Consider the following 16,211-nt stretch of genomic DNA (forward strand, 5'->3'; position numbering starts at 1 on the left):
TTTTGATTATGCCGATTTTGCCGCTTTTAAGATATCGCCGGCCATCTCCCGATTTGTGTTGGAAGATGGCTGGCGATCACTTTCGATTATAAGCTGGATAGTAACATAGTAGATGACGGCAGATAAAGACTTGCACGGTCCATCCAGTCTACTTATTTAAAAAAATGTACGGTTGAATGACATGTTACTTTTCCGTTAGCATAGATCTGTAAACTCACTTATCTATAAATTTCTGGTTTATTGTCATGCTGTATTGTTTACCTTTAGTCTTTGTTACCTGCTTTGAACCTCTGCTGTTTGACATTTAGCAGAATACAAGAATCATATTGCATTGCATCTACATTACAAGATGATTAATCTGATTTTCCACCGTTAATTTACAATCCAGAGTAATACCCAGTAATTTACGAGATCTCTACAAATTATATTCTACAGCATATATTATAAAAGCTGACTCATTACTTAAATTACCTTTAAGAGCCATCAGTAAGAATTTTGTTTTTTCTTTGTTCAGTTTCAAATGAGTATTACTCAACCAATCACTAATCAGTGAAATACAATGAAACAGCTCATGAAATACATCTTTTAGCTCAGAATTTACCGAAAATAAAATAGTAATATCATCTGCATAGATAAATGTTTGATAGCTTAAGCTTCTAGTTTCTTTTCTAAAGATGGCTATAGGATGTTAAACAGGACAGGGGATAATGGGGAGCCCTGTGGCACCCCAACAAACAAGAGAGCAACTCTCAGAGATAACTCCCTACATTTTAACTCTATATGATCTTGTAGAAAGAAATCCTGTGATCCAAGTCAAATTGTTTGCTAATATCCCTATCCAGCTTATGTTCGAAAGAGAAGGGCAGCCATCTTCCGACACAAATCAAAAGCCGATTTTGGCCGGCTTCAACTGCTTTCCGTTGCAGGGCCGGCCAAAGTTCAAGGGGGCGTGACGGCAGTGTACCGAAGGCGGGACGGGGGCATGGTTAAGAGATGGCTGTCCTCGGCCGATAATGGAAAAAAGAAGGCCATCCCCGACGAGCATTTGGCTGACTTTACTTGGTCCCTTTTTGTTCACGACCAAGTCTTGAAAAGGTGCCCAAACTGACCAGATGACCACCGGAGGGAATTGGAGATCACCTCCCCTACTCTCCCAGTGGTCACCAACCCTCTCCCACCCAACAACAACAAAAAAACATTTTTTGCCAGCCTCTATGCCAGCCTCAAATGTCATACCCAGCTCCATCACAGCACTATGCAGGTCCCTGAAGCAGTTTTTAGTGGGTACTGCAGTGCACTTCAGGCAGGCGGACCCAGGCCCATCCCCCCTACTTCTTACACTTGTGGTGGTAAATGGGAGCCCTCCAAAACCCACCCGAAACCCACTGTACCCACATCTAGGTGCCCCCCTGTTACCCTTTAAGGGCTATGGTAGTGGTGTACAGTTGTGGGGAGTGGGTTTTGGGGGGCTCAGCACCCAAGGTAAGGGAGCTATGCACCTGGGAGCAATTTGTGAAGTCCATTGCAGTGCCCCCTAGGGTGCCCAGTTGGTGTCCTGGCATGTGAGGGGGACCAGTGTACTACAAATGCTGGCTCCTCCCACAACCAAATGGCTTGGATTTGGCCAGTTTTGAAATAGCCGCCATTAGTTTCCATTATCGGTGAAAACCAATGTAGGCCATCTCTAAGGGTGGCCCAAATGTTGAGATTTGGCCGGCGCCGACCGTATTATTGAAAAGAAAAATGGTTGCCTATGTTGTTTCGATAATACGGTTGGGTACGCCGCTTTACAGGACCAGCATTAGAGATGGGCGCCCTTATAGATGGGCACCCCCCTTCGACTATGTCCCTCTATGTCATCCAAAAACAAAAAACATTGCATTATGATTGACCAGGTCAAAAGCACTTGATAGGCTAATTGTATAATCCGTGCTTGTTTCCTACTGCTTATAGTTTGTTTTCAATTAATACTATTGGTGCTGATTTCTAAGTGTGCACATGGGTGGGTTACATTGTACAAAATGATAGCACAGTACCCCAGATGCCGGCCCATCACTATGTAATGCTTGCCAGGTTACCTAAGAACTTGTGAAAACATTCAAAAATTTAAATGGTATCTGAAGACCCATTATTTTGTAAAGTCTTATCCTGAAGAATGATTGAACTGTTCTGATTCTGAGCTTATGATTGCCATGTAAGTTTTTATGTATGTTAACCTGTTACTTGCTTTGGATAAAGGTGGGCTATAAATATGATAAATAAATAAATTCCCAGGATTATATTTACTCAATGAGGTTCATTTTCAAAAGAAAAAAAATGTCTCAAAAATGGCATAAAGTTGGCATCACAATTTTTGAAATTCAGATTGATACATTTTTTTTCTGCACTGTGTCCAAATCACAAAGGGGCATGTTGGGGTCAGGATCTGGGCATTCTCAAAATTAGTACATTTTTCTGCCATGATGGAACAGATCAAAAATGTTCAGGACTAAAATGTTTTGTGCTAGACTGTTTCAATCGTGACTGAGTCACAAAAAGGTGCCCTAAATGATGCGATGACCACTGGAGAGATTAAGGCATGATCCCCCCCATTACTCCTCCAGTGGTCACTGACCCCCTCCTACCCCTCACAGATGTGAAAGAAACAGTACATACGAGCCTCTATGACAGCTTCACATGTTATGGTCAGTCCTATTAGCGCAGCAAACAGGTTGGTGCAGTGGACTGTAGAGAAGGGGACCCAGGCCCATATTCCACTCTAACTGGTACACTTGTGATGGAAAGTATGAGCCTTACAAAACCCACCAAAACCTACTGTACCTACATATAGGTGACACCTGCAGGCATAAGAGTTGTTGTAGGGGTGTACAATTGGGTACAGTAGGTTTTTAATGGGTTTTGGAGGGCTCACTATATTTATTTATTTATTTATTTATTTATTTATTTATTTATTTAATTACATTTGTACCCCACGCTTTCCCACACAATGCAGGTTCAATGCGGCTTACGTAGTAATTTGAAATACAAAGTCTAATAGTGAGAGAAATTAAACAGTAGTGAAACATGATAAAGTTGAAGCTTGATAATGTATGATTAGGATAAGGGAGGGTAGACAAGATATGATAGTATAGGTTGGAGGAAATGGGGTAAGGAGGAATATAGTAAAGGAGAGATGGTTGGGATGAGTAGAGGGGGAATGGGGAGGTGGGGTAAGTAAAACCAATGATGAGGTCGGTATCAGAGTCAGAATAGAAATGGGAGCGGTGGTTGATCAGGTTAGGTTGGGACATTAGAGTAGGCTTGCAATACAATACAAGGAGGTAACAGTGAGATGTGTACCTGGGAGCTTTCATGTGAATTCCATTGCAGTTCCTCCTAGGGTGCCCCACTGCTCTGCTGGGATGTCTGTGTAGCCATTCTACTAAGAATGCTGGCTCCTCCTACATCCCAATGGCTTGTTTTTTTCTACTTTTCACTTGGATGATTTTTTAAGCAAATGGTCCTAAAAGATAAGATGCACTGAACACAAAGAGGGGCATAATCGAACGGGGCTCCCAAGTTTTCATGAGGGCGTCCTCGCAGGATGGCCCTGTAAAGGGGCGGGGCAAACAAGATGGGTGTCCATCTTTTGTTTCGATAATATGGTCGGGAACACCCAAATCAGCAAATTTAGGTCAACCTTAGAGATGGTCGTTCTTAGGTTGTTTTTGAGATGGTTGTACCTGGTTTTCGGCAATAATGGAAACCGAGGACGCCCATCTCAAAAATGACCAAGTCTAAGCCATTTGGTTGTGGGAGGAGCCAGCATTCGTAGTGCACTGGTCCCCCTCACATGCCAGAACACTAACTGGGCACCCTAGGGGGCACTGCAGTGGACTTCACAAATTGCTCCCAGGTGCATAGCTCCCTTACCTTGGGTGCTGAGCCCCCAACCCCCCCCACACACACAAAACCCACTCCCCACAACTGTACACTACTACCACAGCCCTTATGGGTGAAGGGGGGCACCTACATGTGGGTACAGGGGGGTTTGGAGGGCTCAACATTTACCACCACAAGTGTAAGAGGTAGGGGGTGGGCATGGGTCTGCCTGCATGAAGTGCACTGCACCCACTAAAAACTGCTCCAGGGACCTGCATACTGCTGTGATGGAGCTGGGTATGACTTTTGAGGCTGGCAAAAAATGTTTTTAAAGTTTTTTTTATGGTGGGGGGGGGGGGTTGGTGACCACTAGGGGAGTAAGGGGAGGTGATCCCCGATTCCCTCCAGTGGTCATCTGGTCAGTTCGGGCACCTTTTCGAGGCTTGGTTGTGAAAAAAAAGGGACCAAGTACTGTCAGCCAAATGCTCATCAGGGACGCCCTTCTTTTTTCCATTATCGGCCGAGGACGCCCCAGTCCCGCCTTTGCTACGGTGCTGACATGCTCCCGTGAACTTTGGTCATCCCCACGACAGAAAGCAGTTGAGGACGCCCAAAATTGGCTTTCGATTATGCCGATTTGGGCAACCTAGAGAGAAGGACGCCCATTTCCCGATTTGTGTCGGAAGATGGGTGCCCTTCTCTTTCGAAAATTCACCTGAAAAACATCTAGTAAATGGCCATTTTTGAAACAAAAAGTTGGACGTTTTTCTGGTTTGAAAATGGCCATGTTCACTACTGGATTTTTTAGGATGTTTTTAGACAGCATTTTGGAAAAAGTTCCTCCACAGGATTTATTTTTCAACTGTGCTCTAACCATGCAACCTAAAAAAACCAAACAGAAATATCTGAGTTTTGTGTTTTTCCAATTCCAGCAGTTAAGGAGAGTTTGTCAATTTCTGAATGAATCAAACTTGGTTATTAGTCCAAAATACTACAACTCAAGTTCTTATAAACTCTGGATTCCATGAGCATATTATCCCAGTTTCAAAAGGATTACATCACTAACCAACCCAGTTTAGAGAGCAATTAAATTTATTTATATCTGCTTTTAAAGCTCTGAATGGAAAAGGTCAAATTGTCTCAGAGAATGGTTACTGATGTATATTCAAATGAGGCCACTTACACTGGCCAGTGCATAGCTTGCAAGATCTCTCTATGAAAGAGATTAGATGGCACCTATCAATGTGCCTTTTCTAGAGCAGACACTACTCGTTATAATCATCTCTATAAGTTAGAATGCCTGAACACTAGTTATTAGAATTTTAGATGCCTCATTAAAGACTGTTACTTACTATGCTCTGATTCTTTTAGAATTGTCTACATTATTTTATTTTCTGCTCTGATTATATTGTTATATGTACGTTTTTATTTTCAGTCTTAGTTCATGATATAGTGCAATAATTACAGCAGGCCTGATTGCTAATTAATTGAATCTCTAAGCCTCACTGAGGCATGGCTTTTACTGATTGAGATATTGTGTTACTTCCAAAGCAATACAAGATGTCTCAACAGGAGAATGTACATGCAGTTCTTGATGAAAGGTCTTTAGTCACAGAGTGACTTCTGTGGAAAACTGCCCAAATGACTGGAAAAGTTCCACACAGCAAGACAGAAAGATATTTTAACAACGGATGCCCATCATTCTTTTCTTTGCTATTTGAGTATCTTTCAGAATGCTGCAAACGTATTTTAAAACAATAAGGAGTTACAAGAGGAACGTCCACTTCGCACCAAAGAATAAAACTTGAACCAACCAGTTTCATTCACACGCAATGCAACTTATTACAGTAATACTTCCCAATAAAAATTTTGTCATAAGACAACAAATATTAATCTGTATACTTTAGCATAAAGTTTATTCAAACTTGATTTTTTTTAGTTTGAATAGGTTTTAAAGTATTTCAATGCCATAGTTCTTAATTAAAGCTAATCAAGGGAATAAAAAAATTGATTTCACAGTACCTTAGCTTTGTCCCTCATTGAACCTTTACCCAGGATAGACATTTTTGCACCAGTCTCTTCTTGCAGTCTTTTCAAGGAATTCCCCCTGGGTCCAAGCAATTTCCCTACAAAATTGAACTGGGGGGGAGGGAGAAAATTATGTTTTAAATAAGAACAAAATAAAAAATGTCTTTTCATATAATTTTCAAAAAATAAAACTGGGGGAAAAGAAAGAACTACTGCATATGATGCCTTAATGCATGAAGTTAGACATCTCTAGTCAAATTGTATGTTTCAATGAAACCATAACTGACCAGAAGCTGAGACAGTCTGTCATACTCAGGTCCATGACAGCACAGTTTTAGTGGGTGCAGTGCACTTCAGACTGGCAGACCCAGCCCCATCCCCCCCTAAGTGTTATGTTTGTGGATGAAACAGAGAGCTCTCCAAAACCCACCACAAACCCACTGTACCCACATCTAAGTGCCCCCTTCACCCGTAAGGGCTATGGTAGTGGTGTACAGTTAGGGGTACTGGGTTTTGGGGGGCTCAGCACACAAGGTAAGGGAGCTAAGTACTTGGGAGCAATTTATGAAGTCCACTGCAGTGTCCCCTAGGGTGCCCGGTTGGTGTCCTGGAATGCCAGGGGGACCAGTGCACTACAAATGCTGGCTCCTCCCAAGCCCAAATGGCTTGCATTAGGATGTTTTTGACATGGATGTCTTTGGTTTCGAAAATCACCGAAAGTCAGAAACATCCATGTCTAGGGACATCCAAATTTAAGGATTTGGACGTCTCTGACGGTATTTTCAAAATGAAAGATGGAGTTCTATCTTGTTTAGAAAATACAGGTTTCCCCGCCCCTGGATTTCGCCGTTTTGCAAGGACGTCCAAATCGCAACTTGGACGTCCCTTTCAAAAATGCCCCTCTTAGTCATCAATGTTTTCTGTGCAGATTTTTTAGGTGCCATATATAGAATCTAGCACAGTATGGGCACTGCTGGTATTTCAAGGCAATATCCAGTCATCTACCTGATTAACTCAGGACAAAACCTTAAGTTCACAGCTTCCCTCGCCTTTGTTGCCACTGGCACATTTCAGTCAATGCTAGCAATCAATGCAGGCCTCACTCAGCTCACCATCTCCAAGCATCTTGCCCAGTTACTCGATACCTTCCTCACACCTCACAGTATATCATCTTCCCCACTACCACCCAGGCCCTCCAGAACAACATGACTCAGTTCTATTCAATAGACCACTTCTCCTCTGTCATAGGTGTCATTGTAGCACACACATCATACTCAACCCCCCCCCCCCCCTCCAAGCACATGAGGACACTATAGAAATTGAAAATCCTATCGCTCAATGAATATGCAGCTGGTGTGTGATGCCCAGGGGAAGATTGTGTGCCATTGGTTCCCGGGGTCCTACCATATACTACAACATTCAGGAACCTACCAGAGGTTTGACTCAGGAGAGATCACCAGTGGCTGGCTCCTAGATAAGCAGTACAAGGATTCTCCACTCTCATACCCACAACCCCCCTCCAATCTCCCAAGGTCACCATACTCCCTCCCTCACAATGCCCCCAGAACCCACACAAATTACTCAAACTCCACAAGGTGCTCATACCAGCCAATACACTCCTATATCGGTGATCTCTTCTCATTCCCCTCAGGTGAGAGTGGCTACCCCCTGCGATCCTGGCTCATGACTCCAATAGTGCACCTTCAAAATGAGGTATGTGAGAGATACAATAGGACCCATCAGATCACCCAGGCCATCATTGAGTGGACATATGGGCCGCTCAAAAATAGATTTTGATGCCTTGAGCGTTCTGAGTTGGGGGGAGCTCCTTTACTCCGCAAATCTTAATAGCCTGCTGCATGCTGCACAACTTAGCACTGTAAAGAAGGCAGCCCCTGCCAGATGACAGACAGCAGCAGCAGTAGGCATACCAAGAAGATGATGACATCCTCCCCCTCCCCCCCCCCATAGAGTTGACTAGGAATCACACCAGTTTTGCATCTGTGATAGACAAACATTCATAGACAGACATTTTCAATAAAAGTGCAACATTTATTCATGATAATAATATCTTAAACTCCTCATCCCATACCCCCACCCCTCCCCTCTCCCTCCTCTACTCCTCTACCACCACACATCACCTTATGCTCCTCCCCTTGGCAACACCACCGTCACTGCATGGAACGTATTTGGCTCCTAACACAATCTCATCCCTCACCCATATGCCCCCTCCAGCATCCACCTCTCCCATTCTTCCCTCCAGCAACTGGTGATGGTCCCGGCCTCTCAGGAGGCACAAGTGTCAGAAGCCTCCCCTGTGGTGCTTGAACTGTCCTATGAGTCTTCAGTGCACCCTGCAACCTCTGCTGCAGCTTGAAAATCAAGCCACTTTCTTGGCCCTATGGCTAACATTCTGCTGGGCACAGCACCCAGTATTACACAGCGTGCTGTGCCTGAGGGACTCTTGAAAGAAGTACAAGAAAGGAATACCAGGCTCTGTGACAGATTCAAATATGGACATTCTTAACATGGCAAGAAAAAGGTCTGAGGAGTAGCCTAGTGCAGTTGACTGTAACCCAAGGAACTTACTAAGAATAGATTTTTTGACTTTTATTATATATTATACAAACACTCTAAAACAACTGAGTAACCAATTAACACATCATTGATCAGATGTCTCTGATCAACCAACAGCCCTTCCCAATCAGTCTCTGTATTGGCAACTGCTATGTTCATCAACTGCTATGTTCGTCAATAGAAGTGGCGGATGGTCTGCTTGTTCCAATCCGAAAGTGCTGCGCTAGGCATAATATTGAGACTGAAACTACTGATGAAATAATAACCAAAATGATATAAAAGTATGAGTTAACGGCTCCTGAAAACACCAGTGGCGAAACACAAGCTATGTGTAGAGCTGTTTGTAGCAATTTGAAGAGTTATCTGTAGCAGAATGAAAGACACAAGACGAAACAGTATTTAAGATTGCAAGATTACATTTTGGAAGAGACAGAAGATTGGGAGAGCTGGTACTGTAACAATGGATATCATAGCATCATAATATCAGGGACAGTGGATCCCCACATTTTGAGAACTTACGGTTATTGAAGAAAGTTTAAAAGGACTTTGATGAACATAGCAGTTGCCAATACAGAGACTGATTGGGAAGGGCTGTTGGTTGATCAGATACATCTGATCAATGATGTGTTAATTGGTTACTCAGTTGTTTTAGAGTGTTTGTATAATATATAATAAAAGTCAAAAAATCTATTCTTAGTAAGTTTTTGGCACAAGTCATAGAAGAATAGTGATAGGAAGTATCCCAAAATGTTATTGAGTGTAACCCAAGAGACCTAGGTTCAAATCCCGCTTGAACTCTTTTTTAAATTTTTTTTTTACTTGTGTGCCCTCCAGGAACAGAAAAATGCTTACTGTACCTAAATATATAAGCCACCTGCAAGCCTGAAGGCTATTGAAGTGGTGTATATTCAGGTACAGCAGTTTGTGCAGCGCTGCGTACGCTTTGTAGCGCTATAGAAATGCTAAATAGTAGTAGTAGGTATTTTTCTGTTCCTAGAGGGTTCACAATTACAGAATAAAGAGGGATTTGAACCTGGGTCCCTTGGTTTAAGCCCCACTATTCAAACCACTAGGCTGCCCCTCTGCTTTGCAGGGAAGTTTATGTGGCCATTTTTCTAAGAATGCTGCCAGACAGACTTCCTTGTCCCTGCTTTTTTGCCATTTATATGTTGGAGGTTACAGTTTGTTCATGTTGAATGTCCTCAACACACAGTCATCCATCTCACATATTTTTGAACAGGAAATCTGGACATATTTGCTGTTGAAAACATATGAGATGAATTTCCATTTTGGACCTTATGAGCTGGATGTCTCTATTCTGACTTGGATCTCCTTTTTGAAAATGCCCCTCCACTTCTATCAAGGGATTATTACAAAGAAATGACTGAGAAGATGTCCAATTTTTTTCACCTGCCATAGTCAATTTTTATTTTGAATCCGTAAAACAATGTAAAAAATAGTGATTATGCATTAAATTGGAGAAAGCTATCAAATTTAAGCTTTTAACATGTAGTAGTTGTGCCAGCTTCAGTTCACATAGGGCTGCATTTGGAAAACATGTTTAAACTTGAAGGCTAACTCATAATCATTAGCAATTTTGATTGGAAAATTGATAGGGTGATATAAATTTTCTTTTGAGATGGATTAAATATATTCCATATCTTTGAATCAGTATTCTGTACTGTCAGTGGAAAAATGTGTGGTTAGAGAAGGAAAATATTAGCTCTACATTTCCAATCATCTCTGTACATTATTCATACATAAATAGACCATGCTAGATCATTTCACTCCTCCCCTTTATAATATTGTTCTGGAAATTGCAGTTAATTCAGGCAGACATGGGGTCTAAAGAGACATAAAGGCACTAGAGACAGGAAAATTATAGAAAAGCATGACTAAAGATTTAAGTCAAATATGAAAATGGAACATCACTTTCATGCCCATTCCTCTGACTACTTCTCAGATCCAACAATTTTTAAAAATGCTTTCCTGCTGCCTGTGGGTATCACTAATTGAGTCTAGTGAATGTTTCTGTAATTTAAGAGGCAAATATAAAGTTTGTAATTAAATAAGGAAGATATTGCTCTCTGTATTTTCTATAAGTCCCTAAAGATCTTGTCATATTAGATATCATTAACAATTTTATTAGTACGGATTATCCAAGATACTATAAAGTTTCTAGTTTAAATTTCCATTCATATTATTTTAGACTCTCAACTGTCCCCAAGGTACAGCAGTACACAAGAGCATATCACAACATATGTGTAAAATGCTCCACAAACACCCCCCCCCCCAAAAAAAAAAACACCTAACAAACATAAACATTGTCATATCCCCACACCAAGAGGAAAAACAACAGTAGATGTGGCTCTGCATTAGTGCAAAGACAATGATTCAGACTGGAAAGAGACATCCCTCAGGGATAGGAACAGAGTGAGCAGAGTGCTGCTAGTAACCCTTTGAGCACAAAAAGATAAGATGCCTTGTGGTGGTGGTGGTGGTGTGTGGGCGGGGGCAGGGGGAGGGGAGCACAGTGTATTGGTGGGACTCAAATCCCTTTGCTCCAAAAACAAGAGGTCTCCTGCAGCTGTGGTAAAAGAGGCAGCTGGAATACAAAAGAAGCTTAAGAAAGAAGAGGGAGAAACTACAAGGGGGATAACAAGAGGGAAAAGGGGAGTGAATTCAAGAAGTTTGAAAGGGCAAAAAGTAGATGGGAGAAGGAAGAGTGCAATGGGATGGGGATAGAGGGGGAGTAGAAGAAGGAGGGGAGGGGGAGGGACAGGAGGAGAGGAAAAATGCAAAGGGGATGCATAGGTAATGTAAAGGGGGAGAGAATCTCCCCAAATGCAATTAGGAGAGTGTAGTTATGTGATAAGGCACGCTCTAATTTATCACAATTAACTGGCTACACTTGTTCATTTTAAAGTGTATTAATATATTAATACTGGCAGAAGATGATATGTTTTGTTGTTGTTGAATATATTAAGGCATGATTTCCAAGGACTCTGAAATAACATTCTTTGGAGAGTTGCTGACATAAGTACTAGTTACTGGCACTGCAACAGTGTGACAGCTGAGGATCTGGGTGAGAAGTTCACAATTTATTTCCTTTTGGGAAGTTTGGGTTAGACTTGCTGTTAGCAAGAACTCAGTGGCTGTGGTCATATACTCAGTCAGACATTGTATGTAATGTACAAATTCAAAATTATTCTCCATCAATAATATATCATCTCAGGGAAAATCAGTGCCTTTGTGGTATATCCATATAGGAAAGAACCCATGAAATATAAAGAGAGTCTCTCTCTCTCTCTCTCTCTCTCTCTCTCTCTCTCTCTCTCAATCCAAAGTCTTCACACACTCATTTCCATGGATATACAAACATTTCTCACATTTAGAGGCAGATTTTGGAAAAGATGTACAAACTCCTAACCCTTACTCACTTGTTCAGTACCCTTATTTTATCATCCCCACCTTAATAATTCCCTTATCCCTTATTTGTCCTGTTTGTCTGTCCTAATTTGACTGTAAACTCTGTCGAGCAGGGACTGTCTCTTCATGTTCAAGTGTACAGCGCTGCGTATGTCTAGTAGCGATATAGAAATGATAAGCAGTAGTAGTATGAAACTGAGACGTTCAGGTTGGGATGTCTCAAATTCCATTAGTGTTTTAGAACAGGATCTGCCAACATAGAGCCTGTTCTGAAATATATGGAAAAATGGGTGCATGGGTAAAGTGTAAGATCATCCATTTTAGAATCATAAACATATACAATATGAATGGGTCAACGTGGGCACACAAACATTTATGTGCCAGCATGTTTGCTACTAGTAGTGCCAGTCAAGAGACATGTCCTGGTGCAACAACAGTTTGTACTACCAATAATGATGGAACTCCAGAATACAAACTTAGGGCCCTTTTTTACTAAGCCACGTTGTAGACGCCCTATCTTTTTTAGCGCATGCTAAAAATCAGCACACGTTAATGCTAGCCACACCCATAGGAATATATGGAACTATTCAAATGTGGAATGCATTACCAAAGAGTGTGAAAGCGATGCACGACCATCAAAACTTTAGGCGATCTTTAAAGACCTATCTGTTTTGCAAGGCCTACCCTATTGATTCTACTTAAATGCCTCAATTCTACAATGCATCTATACATATATTGCAATGGACATTTCTATTTCTTATTTCCTTGTCCCTTATTGTACCCTTTTACCCCTACCTTACCTGACCCTTCTTCTAATTGTATTTGTTTAATACCTGCCATACTTGGCGTTCACCATTACGGTATTCTGTAAGCCTCATTGAGCCTGCTAATATGTGGGAAAATGTGGGATACAAATGTTACAAATAAATAAATAAATAAATAAATATGGATATCTCTAGCACTAGCATGTGCTAAAAATGCTAGCATGCCTTAGTAAACAGGACCCTTAAGTACTTATACAGCTCAATAAATTGAATTCTGGTAACACTTCTATGTATACAATTCCAATTCCAACACAATAATATATACACTTTAGCACTTTCCTAATTTTCCTATTGCGAAGGAAAAGAACTCTGGGTGGTAAGTACAACGTGGGCTTACCGCTCTCTCGGGACTACCGCCAGCTTAATGTGGCCAGTGGCGGTAGTCCCACTACAAGAGTGCGCCATTTCCAGAGGAAAAAGAAAACCCCTGGAAACAGCTAGCGTAGCATAGCGGTAACCCACTGGTAATCGGGAATCACCTCGCGCTGCCCAGTTAGCGCAGGAGCCTTTATCACTACCTTAATGGGTGGCGGTAAAGGCTCCCCATCGCATGACCATGCAGTAAGAGTTCTCTTATCGCATGACCGTGTGCCTGGGGTCTTTTTTTTACCCGCTGCGGTAAAAAGGGCCCTGGTGTGTGGGAAACACGGCCCCCCGCTGCCAGCGTTCGCCCCTGTTTCCTGCAGCTTGGTAAAAGGGACCCCTCAGTGGCTATAAATTATTATGCAGTAAAGGCAAAGTTTTGAAAGTGGACTGTTTTAGAAGTTTAACAGATTAAACATAGTAGTTATAAATTGGTAAGTGGGATTGTTATGCACCAGTGAATAAGGGAATGATATAATAAAATTAAGAGGGTTTTTAGACCAATGATGGTGGTGTTAATGTGAGGTTCTTCCTCGTGTTCCATATTTGGGAGCCGTGAGAGCCACTGAGGTCTTTTCCCTCACAATAGGATAACTATTGAAGTAATAAAGTTTATATATTATTGTGTTGGAATTGGAATTGAAATTGAATAAATAGAAGGGTTACTAGAATTCAATTTAGTGAGAGATATAAGTACTTAAGGGGGTCTTTTAATAAAGATTAGCTCGAGTTATCTGCAGCAGGGCCCACTTTATTCCTATGGGCCCTGCTGCAAATAACTCAAGCTAACCTTTAGTAAAAGACCCCCTAAGTTTGTATTCTAGAGTTCCATCATTATAGTCTTCAAGGCCTTTAATGAAGTGGCAGGTAGAATTAATTACAGAATATTACACTAATCCAGGGGCATCAATACCAATTGCAGCTTTACAGTATGGAAGTCAGTAAACTACACAATGGCCACGATACTAAGGACTGGAGGGTGGCCAATAAGTACATAAGTACATAAGTAATGTCACACTGGGAAAAGACCAAGAGTCCATCGAGCCCAGCATCTTGTCCACGACAGCGGCCAATTCAGGCCAAGGGCACCTGGCAAGCTTCCCAACCGTACAAACAGTCTATACATGTTATTCCTGGAATTGTGGATTTTTCCCAAGTCCATTTAATAGTGGTTTATGGACTTGTCCTTTAGGAAACCGTCTAACCCCTTTTTAAACTCTGCCAAGCTAACCGCCTTCACCACTTTCTCCGGCAACGAATTCCAGAGTTTAATTATGCATTGGGTGAAGAAAACTTTCTCCGATTTGTTTTAAATTTACTACACTACAATATAATGTCAGTTTTTAAAAAGGGCTCTGGAGTAATCCTGAATACTATAGACCAGTGAGTCTGGCATCAGTGCCGTGCAAAATAAAAATAAAAACAAAATTACTGACCATGTAAATAGACACTGCTTAATGGTTCAGCATGGGTTCAGAAATGGCAAGTCTTGCTTTATCAATGTATTAGATAATTTTTGGAGGTTTAAACAAATAAGTGGACAGTGAGCTGGCTAAGATAAAGTATTTGCATTTTCAAAAGGCCTTTGACAAATTCCCTCGTGAGCCACTTTTTAAGATATTGCAGAGGCATGGAATAGGAGGCAACACATTTGTATGTACTGCAAACTGGATAGAAGACAGGAAATAGACTGTAGTATTAAATAGTCAATTATTGATAGGGAAATGGATCACCAGTGGAGTGCCCCAAGGGTCACTACTTAGTGTGGTGTTTATTATATTCATAAATGATCTGGAAATGAGTGATGAGTGAGGTAATCAAATCTGAAGAAGACATATAATTATTCAAAGTCATTAAACAGCAGAAAATTGTGAGGATTTGCAAAAGGATCTAGTGAGAATAGGAGACTGGTTGTTTAAATGGTAGATGAAATTTAGAGGCATGTTTACTAAAGTGGGTTAAGCAGTTAGTATGGGATTTAATGCATGTTAATCAATAGAGTGGGCCCATGAAAATAGTTGCTGCATGTCAAAAACAGCTTACTGTGTTGTAGGATGAGAACTAAGTGAGTTATGGGTAGAGACTGGACATGGAAAGTGATTGCAGTTAGTGCACAGTAAGTTAACATATGCTATCATGGTTGAATGTACTTGGCATGGTGGGGTTGCTCAGCATAATGATCCCCCCGGCAGCATCCCCACCCATAGTATACCCAGTGGCGTACCAAGGGGGGGGGGCGGTCCGCCCCGGGTGCACGCCGCTGGGGGGTGCCGCGGCGCGCCTGCTCCTCCGAGTTCGCTAAACTTTGTTCGTTCGCTGCAGCTCCCTCTGACCCGGAACAGGTTACTACCCCCTGAGTCCCCCTTACCCCAACTGAGAACCCCCAACCCACACCCTTCTCCCATCTGAGTCCCCTTACCCTCTCCCCCCAACTGAGAACCCCCATCCCACACCCTTCTCCCATCTGAGTCCCCCTTACCCCCTTCCCCCAACTGAGAACCCCATCCCACACCCTTCTCCCATCTGTCCCCTTACCCCCTTACCATATGGGAAATGGGGGCCATGCATGGGTCTGGTGGGAAAATAGGGCATGCGTGGGTCAGGTGGGAGAATGGTTCTGGGGCTGAAAAGGTTACTATCTGTTCCGGGGCAGAGGGAACTGCAGCGAACGAACAAAGTTTAGCGAACTTGGAGGAGCAGGTGCGCACCGCAGCACCCCCCACCCAGCGGCGTGCACCCTGAGGGGGGTGTCATTTCGCCGGGGGGGGGGAGGTGTCATCTAGCGGGGGGGCGTGCTGCACCCGGGGGGGGGGGGCGCATCGGCGCTCCACCCCGGGTGCCATCCAGGCCAGGAATGCCACTGAGTATACCTCTCCATCAGCACCCATAAACACATCCCCAATCCTGATTATCATGTTGGAAAGCCCCCCTTCCCCTCCCCAAATCCTTAACTCACCTCCCGCCAACAAGTAAGAAAGCCTCCCACCCTCCCTCTATCATTATCCTCAAACCCTCCCCCCTCAGCATTTATTGAGGGTGTCCTCAGTGGGTTAATGGCAGGGTAAGAGTCAGGGCCGGTCTTAGGGCGAGGCGACCGAGGCGGCCGCATAGGGCCCCGCGCTCAAGGGG

At 42.6% G+C, this 16,211-nt stretch overlaps 1 protein-coding gene across 2 annotated transcripts in view; it reads right to left on the minus strand.

Moving 5' to 3' along the window:
* Positions 1-16,211, minus strand: part of KHDRBS2 (KH RNA binding domain containing, signal transduction associated 2) — an 852,627-nt gene that overhangs the window by 489,858 nt on the left and 346,558 nt on the right. For both annotated transcript variants that reach the window (XM_030198996.1, XM_030198995.1), the window contains exon 3: positions 5,884-6,000. In XM_030198996.1, the coding sequence (XP_030054856.1) occupies positions 5,884-6,000 (117 nt within the window). The remainder of the gene's footprint in view (positions 1-5,883; positions 6,001-16,211) is intronic.

The sequence above is a fragment of the Microcaecilia unicolor genome, chromosome 3, assembly GCF_901765095.1.
Source record: "Microcaecilia unicolor chromosome 3, aMicUni1.1, whole genome shotgun sequence".
NCBI lineage: Eukaryota > Metazoa > Chordata > Amphibia > Gymnophiona > Siphonopidae > Microcaecilia > Microcaecilia unicolor.